Here is a 19,969-nt window from a genome sequence, read left to right on the forward strand (position 1 = left end):
ATTTTTTCCTATTGTTTCTACATTGTATGCTCATTAATGTACATGTATTATTAATGTACAATTTTTGCCCATGTGTGTGAGTGTGGGAGTGTTTATGCTTAGATACCCACCCACGTGTGTAGGTCAGAGGAGGATATCAAGCATCCTGTTCTTTCACTTTCTGCCTTACTCTCCTGAGATGAGGTTTCTAACTGAACATGGAGCTCTAACTCAGCTGGAAGAGCTAGTTAGAAAGTATGTGATACAGTGTGAACTGCTGTGGTTGGCGTGGTATAGTGTAATATGGTGCACACGCACACACACACACACACACACACACACACACACACACACACACACACCCTAAAGATCAAACTCAGTTCATGAAATACTTTTACTCACTCACTAATTTTCCTTCCCCTTTCTGTATTTTAAAATGGTAAATTATCCATGTTTTTGAGAAATACTTCTGAATTATATTTACCGAGTTATTAGATACAATAAACAAACAAGGCACAAAATCTTCTAGATGGAAAGCAGATCAGCCTTTCTCTTATTTGGAAGTTATAGTAGTTTCAATCACTTAGAATCCCATGTGAATATGGGTTTCGTGTTATGCCATAAGAACCACAAACCTGTTTCTCATTTCATTTCTCAGACAAAGAAGCAAAAGAAACATGACATTATTTCTTATGAGAATGATAATAAATAATATCTGCAGATGCCAGCTATCTTTTTATAGTCTGTTTCAATTTACAAGATGTCTTCCAGAGTTATTGTTTTTTAAAGATTTATTTATTTTTTATTTTGTGTTTATTTTGTCTATATCGATATCTACGTAAATTGTGTTTGCCTGGTTCCCCTGCACGCCAGACTGAGGCATCATATTCTCTGAAACTGGAGTTTTAAATGGTTTTGAGCCTCCATGTGAGTGTTGGAAACTGAATCTGGATCCTCTACCTGAGCAGCAAAAGTGCTCTTAACCACTGCCTATCGCTCCAGCCCGCTAATTGACTTTTTATGGAATAATTTATGTAACCATGTGTTATTATTCTTCATTGTATACATTAGGAAATAGACCTCAAGAGAATAATTTTTGTGGTCATACTTACTATTTTTAATGTATTTTACAGTTATAAAATTCTATCTTTTTCCATAGTTCTGTCTATAGGTAACTTTATGATGAAAAATATAATTTGTTCTCTCTTCCCATCCACCATCTACCCATTGCTACTCGAATTCCTATTGGAGCCTTTAAGATAATCACAGCAGAGATGGTGATATTGAGCCAACGTTACATTAGCATTTTCTGAGGGCTGGCTGCAGTGGACCCTATGCGTTATGGTTTAGGACAATCTGACATGTATCCATCTAAGATACCATTTACATTTTATAGTCTGTAAACAGAAGGTCACAGAGTCAGAATGCAAAACCCAGAATTTCTACCATCCACTCCTAGGCTGAAGAAGCCATGGCTGAAGGTGATCTACCTCAATCAGGCTTCTGCGTCAAATGAATATATGGCTGTATGGGAGAGGAAACATTTCTGTTAGTGCACAGAACCTGATCCCTGCCTATCTTATAATCATTTCTTCCACTTCAGTGCAACATTTATTCAAAGAATTATTGAGTGTAGTTTTGTAGTGTGTGTGTATGTGTGTGTGTGTGTGCAAAAGCAGAGAGTTATTAAAGAAGATGAAGTTCCTTTTTAATAAACCCAATGTTTACACTAAAACGAAAGCCTTGATATTACCATTTCTTTCAGCCTCTCCTTAAACTCTGCACCTGAGGCTCTATTCTTCCTGCAAGGCCTTTCCTTGCCATCATTCACTCTCCTGCTTTCAGACCTCCTAATGGTATGGGTCTTGAAGCAGACATTGCATGCTTTCCATCCAGGATCCTTTTAAAAATCTCGGTCTAATTGGTTCACCCACCCTGCTGAGATGCTTAATTGGGCATGAGCATATTCTGCAGATCCTGTGTCATGGTAGGTTCTTCCTTCTCCTCCAGGGGAATTTGCTTGCTCTGTGGGCTCAGAAGGAAAGATTTATTTTATGTTGTGCTCAATTCACTGAGCACTTACATGAAATTGTTCCTGGGCCAGGAGAGGACATAGGTAACATTTCTTCCTTGCTTCATTTCAGTTTATCTTATTTGTTCTCAGGTGGCATGGTACATGGGAAGTCACCAGCACTTGGAATTATGAGCCCCAGGCTTTGATTAAGTCATTCTAATCTTTTTCTTCCTCTTTTCTTGGGTTTATAACTTAAGGTACTTGACAGTCCATTTTCCAATCCATGAATTAGGCAAATTGAATTTGATGTCTTCTGTGAATGAAATCGAAATGAAGCATTCAAAAGAAGGGTATACACTCTCTATGGCATAATCTGGCCTGCCACTTACTTTTTGTAAATATTATTTTATTATAATAAGCCATACTTACTTGTTTACATATTGCCTATGTCTGCTCCAGAGCACAAGAATAGAACTGAGCTGTTGTCTAAGATGCCCAATGAATTTAAAATCTGTTCCTTTCCAGAAAATAGTTCCCTAATTGCTTTCCTCCAATCATAGTCAGATTTGATTGGCTGAAAATATTTTCTTAGCTTTTTATATGTCTTACAATTTATGATGAGGACTGGAATATAGCTTAGTGACAATGCATTTGCCTAGCCTGTGTAGAGTCCAGTTATTTTTTTTTTTTTTTTTTTTTTGCCAAAGCTAACAGAGTCTCTCAAGATCTGTAATCTTCCAATCCCAAATGCAGATGTCTTTTGTTTTCTGTCATCATCATTTATCTTACCCCTTCTTTTTATTCTTGCTGCATCCTTAATGTTCCCCTCCACAAAGTAAACCTATTCTTACCTCAGGATCTTTGCACCCACTATTCTTTCATTGGAAATCATTCTTCCACCACCAGATGGCTCCATGGGTTTTCTTTAATTTTGTTCAAATAGCTTTACCATAATATAGAAATACTGAGCACCCCTTTCCTTGATTGTCTGAACATTTCTATCTTCTTCATGTTGGTTTCTTTGGTACGTATTTCTTCTTACAAGAATATAATCTGTGTTAAAGTAAGTCTTTCTTTAAAAAAAAAAAAAACAATTTTATTTACGTTTTAATCTTAAGGAATGGAATAATAGCAGACTCCAAAACTGTAGATATGTAACTCACTTTATCAGCTGCATGTATAAGAACAGATCTTAGAGTTGTAGAATCTACTGACTGGAGCTAAAAGTTATAAAATTCTAAACTTCTGTTATTGTTACAGTCCTGGCTGCTGCATCCTTTTAACTAATACAGAATTGCATAAACCATTCTCTGAACATTTTTACTCTTGGTCATGAGCCTATGGGATCACAGTAGGTATCTCACCTAAAAGCATTAAAGGCATTTGGTGTCAACCTTAATGAAAGTCCAACCACCAGGATTCACATAGGATAAGAAAATAACTCATTCCCTCAAATTGTCTTCCATGCACAGGCAGACATCCTCAAGCACATGTGTGTGTGTGTGTGTGTGTATGTGTGTGTGTGTGTGTGCACTCACATGCATATGTACGCATGTGTGTGCAAGCTTGTGCATGCTCCTGTGTGCATGTGCGAGTGCATACACACACACACACACACACACACAAAGAAAAATGTATTTTTAAAAATAACAATGTTTGTGGGTTAGGAAGAATGGATCAGGTCTAAAGTGTTTGCTACAAAAAGTATGAAAGCCTGGATTCAGATCTTCAGTAGACAATTATAAGCAAAGTGTGCGGGTTTGCATTTGTTATCTCAGTACTGAGTAGCAGGGGAGGACAGGAGGATCTTCAAAGCTTGCTTGCAAACTATTTTACCTAGATCAATTAGCTACAAATTCAGTGAGAGGCACTGAATCAATGGTAGGGTGAAAAATAACTGAAAAATACACCTGACAATGCCATCTACCCTCCAGACTCACAAGTGTACAGGATTGTGTACACATGGCACACACTCTCATATAGAACTTACTTCGTAGGCTAAAATTATCAAACATTAATAACAATTTGATACTTATACACACAGTCACATAGCACACGCACACACACACAGACACACACACACACACACACACACACACACACACACACACACAGACACGTACACAGAGTTCTGATAGTAACTGAGTGTATTAACTAGGAAGCAAGTGTTTCCCAGGCCTGCTTTGGAAAGCAGACACATTATAGACCTAGGGACAAGACATTAAAATACCTATCCCACAGAAGTCATGTAATGATATTGTAGATATCTGCCTTTGCTTCTTGTCTTTTATATGTGCTCACATCCTCTTCTTTTTTCCGTATAATCCACCTATTCTCAATATCTTTCATTTTTGCAAAAGCAAGTTATGCTTTCTGAAAGCCCATCCTCCATCTTTGTCTGGTCAAATATCATTTACTTTAAACTTCAATTTGCACAGAATTCTTGGACCCCCCCCCCTTTCATACTCTCCCCATCAATAGACTATTCCAGTGTTACTTTCCTTTGTGCTATTAAACCTATGAGTAGAAAAGCAGAGCACAGTTTGTAGACTTTGCTTAGCAATGAGACACTCCTCTCCCCCTACACCATAGGACCAAGAGTGCTCTTCATGACGATGAACAGACATCCCAGGCATAAAGGTAGTTGCTGTTTTCTTTCCCTCATTTCTTCCTTTCTATATTTATATTTTATTGATTAAAATTATTTAATTATGTGTGTGTATGTGTGCAGCATTCATGCATGCACACAAATGTGGGTATGTATATGAATGCTGATGCCCATGGAGACCATGGGCATCAAATCCCCTAGAGCTGGAGTTACAGCCTATTGTAAGCTGCAACAACCAAATTGTGGTCCTCTGAAATGGCAGTAAGCTGTCTTGACGTTTGAGCCACCCTTCTAGTTTCATAGTCAAGCTTTTAAAATTGACCTGAGACATTAACTTTTTCATGAAGCAGTATTCTATCACTTGATATTTATTAGAAGAGCCAATGTTGCTGAGTCCAGGACTCACTGGAATTGTAATGCAAATTACTCCCTTACTTCTTAGTTGGCTTTCTACACTCCTCCCTAGACCTGCCTAGTCACCTTGCTGTATCCTGTCTCCTCATGTCACCAACTCCTGTATTTCTCACCTTCTACTTTGGTGTTCCTATATTAAATTCTAACTTTAATAATCACTGTCTCTTCATGTTGCTGTCCTCTTATCCACATGGAAAATGTTTTAAACTGTAGTCAACACCACATTTAAACTTCAAAACTGCAGTATTCCCATGACTTCCTCTCAGAACTGTTCCTCAATGCCATGAAATACTCATATCCTTTTTTATACATCCTGTGTAACTTAATTTACAGCAATCTGGAAGTGCTCTGCCTTCCTGGGAAGCTTCCTCAGGATAGACACTGTGTTATGATTATAGGTGTCCTTTAGAGTCTTATTGATTCTACTTGTTTGACCTACATATACCTTTATGATACCTTATAATGCCTTGAAATTTGAACTGTTCTTACAATCATAGAAAATTCTTCCTTATCCTGATGTGGATCATAGCTCCTAGGTTTCAAAGATGAATACTGCTGTCAAAGCTTTTTTCTGAACTCAAGTTTCTGTAAGCCAAGGGTCAGATAATACCACCACATTACTAGAGCTTATTACAGTATGATTCAAATGATTCATTTTCTCTCTCTCTCTCTCTCTCTCTCTCTCTCTCTCTCTCTCTCTCTCTCTCTCTCTCCCCATTCCTTATGGCCCTGTCTTCATTTATCTCATTTATTTCTTCCATTATCTAAAAGAGGATAAATAGGAAAAGAGAACTTTCAATAAATGTTCGTTCTCATCATTTATATGGGCTTACTTTACCTTCCCCTCTGATTATTGTATTTATCTCCAGAAATCCAGGGTATGTAAACAAGGCATGTGAGTTAAATGGTTACTCCAGGAAAGCTGCATTGTTGGTAGGAATAAAGGATGCTATTAGAGCAACCTGAGCCTAATTCTACTAAGCCTCTACTTTTGTCTTAGTTTGCATCTTTCCTATTCACTACCAATGCATCTGTAGAGATTACATGTGTGTATATAAAGTTTTAAGGAGATATATTTAAAAAATAATGTTTCACATTAGACTAATGCCCTGTGATTTCCAGTCATTGTCATACCATCTTTCATATAATTCTCATATCAACAGTCAAAAATAAATACTGTTCATTGGCTTTTGTAGATATACAGTGATATACAGAGAAAACACATGTTTGGTTCATTGTTGCAGCACAGAATTTGAAGTAGTTTTACCAATATATGTAGCCCCAAATTCAATGCTTCTTTGTTCTGATCCTCTCTACATTAAGTGAAGTTTATTTATATTTTTTTCCACATGGTTTTCAGATAATTGCCTTGTTCCTTCCAAAAAGTATGAATCATGTGAACTTCCATTAAAGCATGGTAGTAAACTGAATTCTGGGACCAACATTTACTTTGTGAAAAGTCTTGAGTCTCAGGTAGCTTTGTGCCCAGGTCCTGTTCTTTCTTTGTTTCTCTACTAGATTCCCTTGCTACCACTTTTCCTACTTTCCTTACATACTTTCACCTATTTGCTCCTTCATTCCTCCTTTCAGACTTATACTAAATCCTTCCATGCAGAACATCACTGAGCTGATTAGAGTACAAATCTGGAATTACCTGAGAAGTTTCAATCTGTGTAATACATGCACAGTATAGTGAGAGTGAGGGCAAGCAATTAGATTGGAGATCTTGTTCCTATAAAAGGAATGAGAAATGAATGGTAATCCAGTCTTCAGAGCTGGTGTGATAATTAGAAAAGAATAGGGTTTTATTCTTTTAAGTTATACTGCGTGAAAATCATTATCTCAATCATCATTTATCATTTGTTTCTCGATTATTCTTTCATCTAGGTCAGTATTTCCATTAAATACTTTGTAAAAAACATAACCCCTGACTTTTGTATTCTTGATGCTTAGCAAGAAAATCAAGGGCCTGGCTGTGGATCTGATTAAGTATCCCAAAGACCACAGTGATTTTCAGTAAATACTTGTGGATTATATGGAGTTGAAAATTCTATATCAAATATAAGAAGAAGTTATAGAACTGATAATACAGTTGTCTGTCATCCCAGTACCAGGAGCAAACTGAGCTCAAAACCAGGTAGAATTTAAGGTGAATTCCAGCCTAACCTGACTACATGTTAAGATCTATTCCTAAAATAAATAAATAAATAAATAATAATCATCATAGTAATAAAATTAAAACTAAGTACAGGTAGTCTTTTCTCTAGAAGAGGTAACTAAATGTGATGGATGAATAGTCTTTGGCTTGTGAATACAAATGTAATCTGAGGAATGTTGCTCATCTCTCCTGCACAGGGAGTTTGCCCGTTGGAAGGTGAGGAACACAGCCATAGAAAGGAGAGACCTGGTCCGTCATCCAGTGCCCCTCATGCCGGAGTTTCAAAGGAGCATCCGTTTGCTTGGCAGGAGACCCACCACTCAGCAGTTCATTGATACCATCATCAAAAAGTACGGCACCCACCTTCTCATCTCTGCTACATTGGGAGGTAGGTCAGCAGCGACTGGGCCATGATTCCATCATTTTTGTTTCCAAGATGACAGGAGAATGGGATGTTCCAAGAGCCAAGACATATTAGTCTCTGCTCCTTTATATATCTCTCAAAAGCATGTGTTTTCATAGATGTCAGCTGACTTGGCTGCTGAGATCATGTCGGAATAGATGATCCACATCTACATAAAGTCTAATTTTGGAATATTAAGTCATATAGAAATATGAATTACTGAAATGAAATATTTTTAAGAAGACTTCATGTTATCATTACCATCATTCTTCTGCACTGGGATCTAATTTTGGGAAAATGAAATATCAGGTGACTTTAGGGAAATTCTTTTGCTTAATGTTGATTAAGGGGTGATATTTGAGGTTAACTTTATGTAAGTGGACTATCATATGCATATTATATGGGCTTGGAAGAAGTTAACAGGAAAGTAGGCCAATTGCTTTGCTATACTCAGAGTACCCATATTCCCTTCTAGGGCAATTCATCTCTGAGAGAATGAGTAAAGGGAGTACACTGAAACCAATGGAAAGACCACAGGAACAATGGGAGCTGGTGTAAACTGGGGCATTTAAGTCATGGTGTCTTGCCTGAATGCATCATTTGATATCCCTTAAGCACTAAGGGTGGTTTTTTTCCTTTATTTTTTTTTTCTTCAGTAACTAAGTTCACTGTTCTTTCTGAAAACCTTTAGTGCCTCAACACCTGTATAGAGTTGATGAGATGTACTTGGTTATGGACCAAGTTAGGGAAAAATAAATCAATCTGTTGGACAGATTGAAGGGCTATTACAACATGGATCTTCTCCTTTAGAACATTCTGTACTTACCTCCCAGAAGCAGTGGTACATTAATTCAATAGCTTGTGGCTTGATAAAGACAAGGGGCAGTGATTTTCAGACTGAATATACACTATTTGTGAGCATGGACATGTTCATGTTTGTGAGCATATATGCAGATGCACACTCATGCAAGTACATGTGAATGTGGGGAGTCTAAACGCTGACGTAAGCTTAAGTTGCTGTCTGCATTATTTATTGAAAGAATTCTCTTGCTGAACTTGAAGCTTACTGATTTGGAGTGGTTGCCTAGCAAACCCACAGGAACTCTTCTGTCCTGAGCTCCTCAGCACTCCTCAGGCTAAAAGCATATGCTCTCATGTCCACCTATTTACACAGGTTCTGGGAATCCAAACTCAGGTCCTCATGCTGCACAGCAAGCGGTTTACTTACAGAACCATGTCCCCACATTCTTTGTATCTATTTTGATAATAGGAAAATTAGTAATTTGATAACTTGGGATAGGCATATTGGCTGGATAAATTCATTCACAGCTAGAATCTCTTTAAGCCACTAATTAATGAGGATTGCTTTAGTGTGGCCATTTTATGTTGGCTGTATTTCTCAGAACTGCAAGTTAAATCCTAATACTTACTTTTACTTTATAAATAATAAAATCAGACACCAGAAGAGATACAGCTAGTAAATGACTTAGCTAAGTTTAAAATGCAAGATTTCCTGATCTTGAAACCTTCATTATTTATAAAATTGCATATCGCTTGTATCTTTAACCACTGGGTGACTCATAAAAGTATCTATCCTCTCCAACAACCAACTGATCAGCATTTATTTTTACCTCTTATTAAGCTGATATTAAATTAAAAAGGACTTTCAATGTGGCTTTATTAGTAAAAACCATACTCGTTTGTAAAAAGAAGATGAGGTGATTTCTAAAGAGCATAGAATCCACTTATTACCCCCCCTTTTTTTTAATGACTCTCAGCTTCTTTTTCACAGGGAAAACATAGATGATGCACAATTCTTCCATTAAAAGCTGTGCTTTGGTCTCAGTCACTGGAAATTCCAAGTAACAAAAGCCTTTTTTTTTCCCCTCCATGAAATATATTTTTAATTTCTCTGAGACAAGGTGGTAAATTATTCACAGAGCCTTGTTCCTTTCCTGTTTTTACAACACAATACTTTAAAATATGCAAAGCACTGAATTGAAATCCAATGTTGGACAACAGTCTCTGAATGTTCACTCAGGCCTCACTGAGGTGGGGCAGAACAGCTAAGAAGAGATTTTCATGGATCAAATACTATGTGTTAGAAACTGTTCAAGGTCCTTCACACATCATCACTTCAATTATTAATTCACTCACTCATTCATTCATGCTTGGAAACAATATTTCTTAAGGGCTTCCTACTGCACCAGGATGGAAGGGGTTAAAGAATTCTAAGGGAAAGAATAGGATCTAGAATGAGCCCAGTTGCTTTCTCATTCTGTGGAGACTTTCCATCATCTTAGAAGTTACTTCTGCAAATACTTAGTTCTATGTGCCTTGATTTCCTCTTTTGTACCTAGTCATAACAATAGCTTTCTTTTAATACATATTGTGAGGATTTAAAAAAAAAGATGTATTAAAAGTCCTTAGCAAACACTGACATGTGGCCAAAAGGAAGAAAGTACTGAGTATAGTGTCACTAACAATTCTTGCTATTGTTGTCACTGTCATCACTGTTATTATTTAATGGAGCTAAAGAACTTAGGGAATCCATGATTAAAGCCATATCCTGTCACTCAATAGAAGAGTGGGATGTATTCAGACACTCATGTTTCTGCCAGGATATCAGTTTCTCAATCTCTACAGAAAGAAGTGTAGAGAATATTATTTATTAGAGGTGGGTTTTTTTTTCTCCCTAGAAGCACTGTATTCACAGTGAAGAAATGCTTTGATAAACCTTTTGAGGCGTCAAGTAAGTTCCAAAGGGCATAGTTAAATAAACAAAAGATGAGACTTGAACTGTCATGTATAGGACAAGAAGTACATTCACTCAGCTCTTTAAGGAAATGAAAGAGGAAGGTCTGGGAGTAGGAAGCACACAATCAAGCTAGAGAAGGGACCAGCAACATAGACATTTCCACTGGCTCTTTAAATGACAACTGTTAAATTCACAAAACCTCTGGATAAGAATGAACTGATGGAAAATAGTTTAGGGAGAACTTCTGTGTCTGGAATTACATGTAGAGATTTTCCATAGTCCCTCTGAAAGTGTGTTTTGGGGTTAAAGAAAACATTTTGTAGACTAGATATCTTTGTGATCTGCCTGATTAAGCTGGGATGCTTAATTCATGCTTGGAGTATGTGTCTAACTGTTTAAAAGGCATACATGTGTTCCTGCCAAACTTGATATGTGCACAGTCTCACATACATACACATATGCATACAGGCTTATGTGAGAGCCCCTACCTGTATAGAAATGTATGTACTACATTCATACCTTATTATATGTAAGGATGAGGGCTCATGATCCTTCTTTGGTCTGTTACGTGTTCTTGTGAGAGAACTTAGTATTCCCCACATTGTATATCAGAAAACATTATTTTGGCTGAGATGATGGCTGAAAATAAAATCATAATATTTCTAAAGAAAGGATGAGGAATATTACAGCATCCCCAAGTTTTGTTGCCTCAGTACCTCCCACAGAACATTATTTTTTATTGACTCAAAAAGTAAAATAGCTAGCTCTCAGCTCTCTGAATCTTCTGAGTGGTGGAGTTAGAGTCTTGCTTTGTTCCTATGAGGAAAAGTGCTTCAGGGAATAAGGCAAGAAGCTGGAGAAACTAGAAGACTGAGGAAAGGCCTGTGTGGGGTGAAGAGGCAATTTGCAGAAATGCCCTAGTGGGAATGCAGCTCCAAACAGCACATTCTCTTAATATACACAAAATTAAGTCTTAATAATGCAGCAAGAAGTCCATTAACCCCTCTTGATCTAAAGCTTGCTTCTGCCAGCTCTTAGTCCAGAGGGAACCGGCTTGTTTCACCTTCTGTTCTATAGGCCCCTACGAGAGCCAAAGCTGACATGTGGAATATTTATTTCCACTGCCTCATTGCCTTAACTCCTACCATTCCCTTACCATAGACTTCTCTACCAATCTATTGATACATTCATTTATCCAATCATTTGTCCACACATTCATCCTTTGCCCATCCATTTACCTGTCAAATGATAACTGAACATCTGCTCTTTGTTGAACCCTAAGAGAACCATAGAGAACATTAGAAAGATGAATTGGGTGATTCACATTTACTGTCTCCACTGCCCACTGTCCCTGAACCTCAAAGTGGAATTGAATATAAAAATCATCTCTAAGCTAGAACTTTTCAGGCTCAAAGAGAAAGTACCATTTCCTACTGTCCAATAGGAAATAGGATTTATGAGTAAATGCAAACTTATATCCTGTTCAAAATTCAGTCAAGGTATATGGTAACTCATGATGTTCTTGGATCACCTTTATCTGGGAAATTTCAATCTAGTTGCTCAGGTTTATAGGTCAATAAATAAGTGCTGTAGAGTTGTTATGCTTCTGTATTTATTTCTTTATGTAAAATATTATCATTATTTACTAAGTACTCAATCTATGCTCACATGTGCTAAGTAAAAATAACTTTACAAGTGCCCTAACCTCACAGTACTTCTGCTCTAGAGCAAGGGACATGCTGTTAGCTCAGGAATCCCTGAAGAACAAAAAACGGGGTAAGTAGTGTGTTGCAGAATTGAAAGGAATTATGGGCATACTTGGAAAGCATTATCATCCAGATAAGTTGAGGAATGAGAGGCAGAGAGACAGATTCCAAGGGAAGATCTTATCAGATGAAGAGGAATGAGTAAATGTTACCCAGAAGAGAAAAGCAGAGTGAGGTAAAGCTCCATTTTTCAGAACAGAGCAGTCAACACGGAGAGAAAGAGGGTTGCATTAGGCAGAGCAGTGTTGTTAGCAGTCAGGTAAAGATGGGTTTATTTTTTAGAGCATAGATATTTAACATAGTAGTAAAGTGGAGCATGCATTACTTGATGAGTGTAGGCATTACTAGAGAGACCAGATACCGAGAACTTGTGGTCCATGTTAACTATGGTGGTCTTACATGCTCCCTTTCTATCTGTGTGTCTCTCTGTCCTGGTCATTCATCTGGAATAGGAAAACGATTTTAAGCTTTTTCCTACAGCCCTCTCTGAATAATAGAAACAGTATATAATCCCAAGTGAAAGCACTGTAACCTATTTTAAATTCCATGTGTTAATTTGTTTATATCTGGCTAGTCTAGTTCCCGGGTCTGTGACTTTACTACTAACCAACTTATTTACCCAATCTCTCATATTTTATCTCTTTCTGTACCCCTTCTCTCTTCTTGCTGTCTTACCTCTCTTTCCTTCCTCCCTCCTATCTTTTCAGTCTTCCATCCTTCCTTTTCTATAACTAACACACACACACACACACACACACACACACACACACACACACAACCTCTTTCAGGGAAATAATGATTGGTTTTAAACTCAGGGCTTTGGGTATATTGAGCACATACTTTACCACTGAGCTACACCCCAGCCCCGTTCTAATTAATTTTTCAAGGGTTACAATGAACCAGATACACTTCTAAAGATCACACTTTTAAAAAGGAAACAGAAAAGGGGTGGAAATCAATTTAATAATACATTTGACTTAATGTAGCATATTTAAAATAGCATCATGTCAACAAGGTAGTAAGAATACTACCGCCAATGAAAAGAGCTACATTTTTATACTAAATCTTCTTGTGTAGTTCCGTAGTATAGATCAGTGTTCTGTTCTTTGTCATTGTGACACCTGCCAAAGTACTCAGGGAAATGCCCAGCACAGACACTGGACCTGAGCTGAATGTACAATGTGGGGGAAATTCAAGGCAAATGATTCCTTCTCTTTAGTTGATGGCATGGCATTGGAGGCAATCCCTACCCAGTCCTTTGGGATGTACTTGAGTATGCAAGATACAGGGCTGGCAAGAGGAACTGGCATTAGAAATGTCCTAGAAATCTGGGTAAGATTTCAAAAGTCAAACCTTTAGGAGAGTGAAAGGACACTCATTCTGAAAGTAAATTGCCTGTCCTTTCTTCAACTCAAGTCATCAGTATTCTAAAATCTTTCCAGTTGTACTACATATCAGGTTTTATTCCTCGGATTGTACTGTGAGATTTTGTTCTCTACGTATTTTATTTTATTCAGTATATGTAATGGTAAGTACTATATAATGGATATCTGAAATTATCAAATCATTATAATTCATAGTAATACAATGCTTGCTGAATGCCATGTAGCATACATTACATTTTCTGTAATGAAATTAGCATCATTATAATTCTAGGAAGAAGATGCAGCTTGTGTCACTATTTTGTACATGAAGAATCTGAACTGATGAAAACTAGTCCTAGCCAAGGCAGGCTCATTCTAGAGTCTTGGTCTGTAATGACACCCAATAATCAACTAACTCACTCTTTCATAATTATTTTTATTTATTTTAAAACTCTCCAGTTTTTATATAATATATACAAAGAAAATATGATTGTATGTACTTCAGTCTGTCCCTTTTCTTTCCTTGTGGTGACTGGACTTGAGTTTGGGGCTTGCTTTGTGCATTCTTAGAACATCCACTAGCAGTGAGCTGAAGGCAGATTCAGATGCTAATTGATTTTTAAGTGTTAAAATAAAATAGAGCTCTTGCATCTTAACTAATTAATTCTTGCTGATAATTGCAAAGCAATTTTTGTTGTTGTTGTTTTGTTGCTGGGTTTTGTTGTTCTTTTTTATTTCTCCCGGATTGCTGATATTGCTAATGATTAAAGTGAGGGACAAATTTCAAAGGAACAATAAGGAAAGTAGTCATGTCATGTCACCGAAGAATGGAGGCAAGAGTGTGGTAGCCATGTCTACTTGCTGGCCACATCTAGAGTTTTTCACCCTCTTACACTGAAACAGAGTATTAGGCACATTCAATACAATTATAACTTAGTAGAACTAGAAATCTACATATGAATTTCTAGGAGAACTCATGGAAGAAAAATTTATATAATAAATTTATATAATCATATTTATATAAATTTATATAATCATATTTATATCTGTAAGATGTACTTTATCCATACCTTAATTCCCCTGTCCATTCTTCAATCATTAAAAAGCCCCCTCTGTCTCTGTCTCCCTCTGTCTCCCTCTCTGTCTCTGTCTCTCTTTGTCTCTGTCTCTCTGTTTCTGTCTCTCTCTGTCTCTCTCTGTCTCTCTCTGTTTCTCTCTCTGTTTCTCTCTCTCTCCCTCTCTCTCTCTCTCTCTCTCTCTCTCCCTCTCTCTCTCCATTCACCCAAGTATTTAGCTGTCTACTCACCCCCTTTCCTGTATCTATCATTACTCTACATATCCATTACCTGTCATTTCTCTATCTAAATATGAGTACTTACAGAAGAAATAAAGAATGATTGTAAAGAAATAATAAGAAAACAGTAGAGAAAAGAAAGAATTAAATTGTATTCAGGAAACTGAAGAAAAAGAACAAGGAAAGAATATCTATGCCAAAGCCATTAAAAACTTTCGTAGTAGAGGACTTCATTAGGTAAGACAATGTCCTTGAGATATATGCACAGGCTTATTTGGAGATGGACTTTGATTGGTGAGCATTATTTGATGGGCATTGCTTTAATGGGATCTATAATGACCTCGGGATTCTATCTTCTCCACTGTGCCCTTGATTTTATAGGTACAGAGATTTTCCGACTGGTTGGTTGGAATATAAGTTTGTTTTCAGCGTCCCAACTCTGGAACCCCTCCTCCTACACTGAAATTGACATAACTTTTCTCATCTTCTGTCTTGTCCCATGCAGGAGAGGAGGCTTTGACCATGTACATGGACAAAAGTCGCCTCGACCGGAAGTCAGGGAATGCTACCCAAAGTGTTGAAGCTTTGCACCAGCTTGCATCATCCTACTTTGTCGACCGTGATGGCACCATGAGAAGGCTCCATGAGATCCAGATTTCAACTGGAGCAATCAAGGTACAGCCTGAGGGTATACTTAGATTCTCAATTCAACAATAACATGATAGAGACCATATGAAAGCAGATAACAAACATGCTTAACTTTATACCAGTGTAACCTATTCTCCCACTATCCACCCTCAGATAGATATTACCAAATAATCACTCACAAAATAAGTATCTTCATTAGGTTGGACGTATCTACTGACTTAATGATATATTATTGTATAGCTTTTGTAGAATTAACTAGTGCTATCAGTCTATGTCAAATAGATGCTTTTATGGACAACTATTCACTTATGAATGAACACTCAGGTATGCCACTTACTGAGCCATGCTCATTTGCATCAACACTGCTCACAGAAACTTTGGAGGTGCTGGAAATATCTCTGTCTTTACTGGCCAGGAAGTAGGTTTAGTCACATGTGATTATTGAACACTTGCCTATGTCTACAGAGGAAGTACCTTTGTAAATTGATTCAATTTTAACTAATTCGACGTCAAGGAGACATGTTGGCTATATTAGCTCTGGACTCTCAAGTCGGTGGCTTAAAGGACAGGAAATTTAAGATTCCATTTCCAGTACAGTGAGTTTAGAGATGACCTCTACAAAGAAAGTGTAGGAGGACATCCTTGAAATAAAGAATTAATTCGTCAGAGGATATTTTTCCCTGTCCTAAATTTTCTTAAACTAGATTATGCCTACATTTTCCATCTGAGTCTTTGCTCTAACTTCTGAATAAAATGTAGATCTTTTCTCATATTAAAAATCTCTAAGACATCACTAGGGAAAAGAGACAGAGGGGAAGGTCAACTTAGACTCAGGCAGCTTGAATCAGAAATTGATCATTAGTAGAAAAGCCTGTGAGCACAGGAGGACCTGACAGAGGAGGAAGGTAGTAAGGAGAGGAATGAATCCGTTCGACAAAGGACTAGCTTATCTAAGAAGAATCATCTATATTGGGGGGATTATGTTATTAAGGAGTTTGGCACTAGAGACAGATCTTTAGAAAGCCATCAGAGTTGTGGAGCTGCAAAGGCCTGGTTTTCATTATTACCAAATAGTTCTCTACCCCCAGATGGGGTATAGAATTGAGATATTGAAGCCCTGTCAGGAGATAATCCTCTTCTATGTATCCTGGAATGTGCAGCTTGCCTCTTTAGGAAGGATTTCTCAAACAAATTGTACAGAGGCCTCTCAATGAGCCATTTTTACACTAACACTGGCTTTTATATATGCAATTTAGCTGTAGGAAGTTTTTGTTGTTGTTTTTTAAACTTTGCTTGGAGCTATCTTAGAACACACAACACTGAAATATACCACATGCCTCACTCCTAGATTTGGAGAAAGCCAGCCTGTGACACAGATAAGGTAACTATAGTAAAGTAAGTTAGTAGTGCTAAGTCTTACTCAATAAGAAGTATGCTATTATTCAGCACAAAAGAAAGAAATTATTTGAAAAAAACAGAAAGAAAGAAAGAGAGAAAAAGAAAGAAAGAGAGAAAGAAAGAAAGAAAGAAAGAAAGAAAGAAAGAGGAAAAGAAAGAGGGAAAGAAAGAGGGAAAGAAAGAAAGAAACATTGGTCAGCTGGTAAAGATGTTTACTGCATAAACCTGGTTACCTGAGTTCCATCCCCTCCTATCCACATAAAGTTTGAAGGAAGACAACAAACTCCACACAGTTGCCCGCCCTCCGGTCACTATATACATAATGTGAGATGCTTGCTTCCAATTATACAATATGAACATATGTAGAGGTAAAAATGCACACCAACGATTATAACGACTATCACGACGATGATGACAATGATGATGATATACTGATAATAATAAACTGAAAACTATAATTACTTTCTCTCTTTTTGCAAGTGCATTGCTAACTTTACAGAGAAGGGAAGCTAGAGGGCCTTTATATATGAAACCATTTTAATGTCATAGTTATTTTTATTCCATCAGAGGTTCCCTTTTGTCAACACCTTGAATCTTGGAAGCCAAAGTCACAAAATAGAATCCAGTTTTATTTTTTTTAATCCTGCAGTGGCACTGATTGTAGTTATTGCTAAACTTTCTTTAGAAAAATAGAGACCATTATATTGTTTTTGCCTCATAATAGCACCTATGTACTCATTGCCATTTATAGAGCTGTTTTGTAATCAGCTGGCCATTTCTGAAGACTCCCTGTGCCAGACACTTAAAATCATCACATGTGTCCCACAGCCTCCCTGGAAGACATCGATAGCTTAGAGGAGTTAAGTGGTTTCCTTATGTCCACACAGCAACTTAATTACAGTAGCTTTTTTTTTCCTGATTCTGAAGCCTAGGCTTTAGAATTGCATCATCGTACTTCAATGCATTAATTCATATAACACTTAGCTTGACCCTTTGAAGTGGGAAATGATGGGAGAGTGGACATTACAGATTCAGTCAGTGTATTTGGTTGTCCTTACAGTTCCAGTCACAGGGCAGGTATTCTAGAGCCATCTCAGGTGTTGAATTTCTTTTTAGGGTATGCCATAAACCAGAATGCTTAACTTATACTTCATTCACTCTTAACATCCACTCTAGGTGACAGAGACACGCACTGGGCCTCTGGGCTGTAACAGCTATGACAATCTGGACTCTGTGAGTTCTGTCCTTCTGCAAAGCACGGAGAGCAAATTGCACCTTCAAGGTAAGAAACTGATGCAAAATGGGTCAGCTCTAAAGGCTCATAGAGGGTAATAATTGTTCCAGAAAGGACCAGTAAGAATGAGGCACATGGAAAACAGGGAAGAGGGAAAAAGCAGAAAAAAATAAAATAAAATTTTGAAATATTGAAATCAGGCACCTATGAGTTGATACATAAGAATTTTAACATATACAGAGCATTAAACTCATGGTTATTAATTAGTTTTCAGAAAAAAAAAGCGTGAAAATGTGAGCTGTATCTGATTACTTTGATAAAAATGTCTGAACTCTATTATTTATAGATGCCTAATGCCCAGACATACTATATACTAAAGTTTCATATATTATCATCTTACTGATTTGATTTCTAGTGTGGTTTGGAAAGTGATGTTTAAACCTCAAACAAACAAATAATATTCTTTATAATTTCTTCCTTATTTTTGCTCATCATATGTAGTTTTTAATAAAAAGATGCACTCATACTTTTTGTGGAGTGAAGAACTAGCAATGCCCTGTGCTGGCTGGTGTGTAGAAAGATACATTTAGTCATGACCTTTAATACCATAACCATTATGGGGATTAAATTTTTTAATTTTTGTAAATGGTACTGTTCACTCAGCTTTGTCAAACTTAAATGATCAAATTTATGCTATTTAATTTAGATCATAGATAAGAAAGGAGGTTTTAGATAGAAATATATATATATATATATATAGTAAAGATGATGTTATAATAAACAATATATATATTTTAACTTTTTGAGATTATAATAAAATTTCATCATTATCCCTTTGCTATCCTTTATATATTTTTTAAAAACTATAATGTGATCTCAGTTTTCTACATGTGCAATGTATGTGAATTATCTCACACCTGTAGAACATAATATTAGGCCATTTGCAAAATATTATTTTCTAGAATTTCCTAGAATAAGAGAAACTGGCATTAATTAAACACTGAAATATTTCATATTCAATGTGACTGGTCTTAACAATGTAAAAGAAGAAAATTAATCCTGTAAGAAAATGCTGAAATGTCAAAAGAGGTTACTTCGGGAGAGTGAAGTTATATGCTATTTTAAGCTTTTAGTTGCCTTTTCCACTTTCCTTCAATGATCACATATTAATTTTACAGTCAGAAAAAGAATGGTATGCTTTAACTTTCAGAAGACAAAAATCATGACCTTCCCAAAAAGTATATGCTAAAGATGATTCTGAATGTCAGTAGGAAGAACTTGGGGTGAGACTGGCAGGCACAGAGCTTAGGGGAGCCTAACAAGACTTCTGTGTTCTAATTCCTTGACAGTTCTGTGTGATTCATGCACTTCTTAGAGACCATAATTTGAAAATTGTGTAAGCAGGGCTTAAGAGTTTCACTGGGAATCCTCAATAAATATCTCCTGGAAAAACTCAGGTCAATATAATGGTTTTATGTTTTAACACACACATACACATGTACGCACCATACACACACACACACAGAGAGAGAGAGAGAGAGAGAGAGAGAGAGAGAGAGAGACAAGCTAACATCTCAGATACTTAGATTTAATTACTTTCTTTCACAGAGAATGTAAGGATAAGTTAGAAAAAAAAAAGAGGGGAGAAGAATGCATGACCCATATGCCTTAGATGAACTAGAATTTTCAGCATCTTCGTTCATATGATACCTGGAGCAAGTCTTTAAAATTATATTCAAGCTTTCAATTTCTGAGGTTGGATGCCAGTGTATGTTTTGTCACTTTCTGTGCTTGCTGAGGGTACACAAAACTGTAATCTATAATTGTAATAAGCTTAGTAAGATAAAGCAGATTTTACTAGCAAGGAAAATGTTGAAGCTGTCCTGACACTTGGAGTCTAATTTACCCTGAATCCAGGAAAGCTTGAGCTT

General features: G+C 36.8%; 1 protein-coding gene across 1 annotated transcript in view; it reads left to right on the plus strand.

The window, feature by feature from the left end:
• Brinp1 (BMP/retinoic acid inducible neural specific 1) overlaps positions 1–19,969 on the plus strand; it is a 183,256-nt gene that overhangs the window by 104,856 nt on the left and 58,431 nt on the right. Inside the window, exons 3-5 of the mRNA XM_034504056.2 lie at positions 7,371–7,561; positions 15,264–15,433; positions 17,981–18,086. Of these exons, the coding sequence (XP_034359947.1) occupies positions 7,371–7,561; positions 15,264–15,433; positions 17,981–18,086 (467 nt within the window). The remainder of the gene's footprint in view (positions 1–7,370; positions 7,562–15,263; positions 15,434–17,980; positions 18,087–19,969) is intronic.

The sequence above is a fragment of the Arvicanthis niloticus genome, chromosome 5, assembly GCF_011762505.2.
Source record: "Arvicanthis niloticus isolate mArvNil1 chromosome 5, mArvNil1.pat.X, whole genome shotgun sequence".
Taxonomy (NCBI): Eukaryota; Metazoa; Chordata; class Mammalia; order Rodentia; family Muridae; genus Arvicanthis; species Arvicanthis niloticus.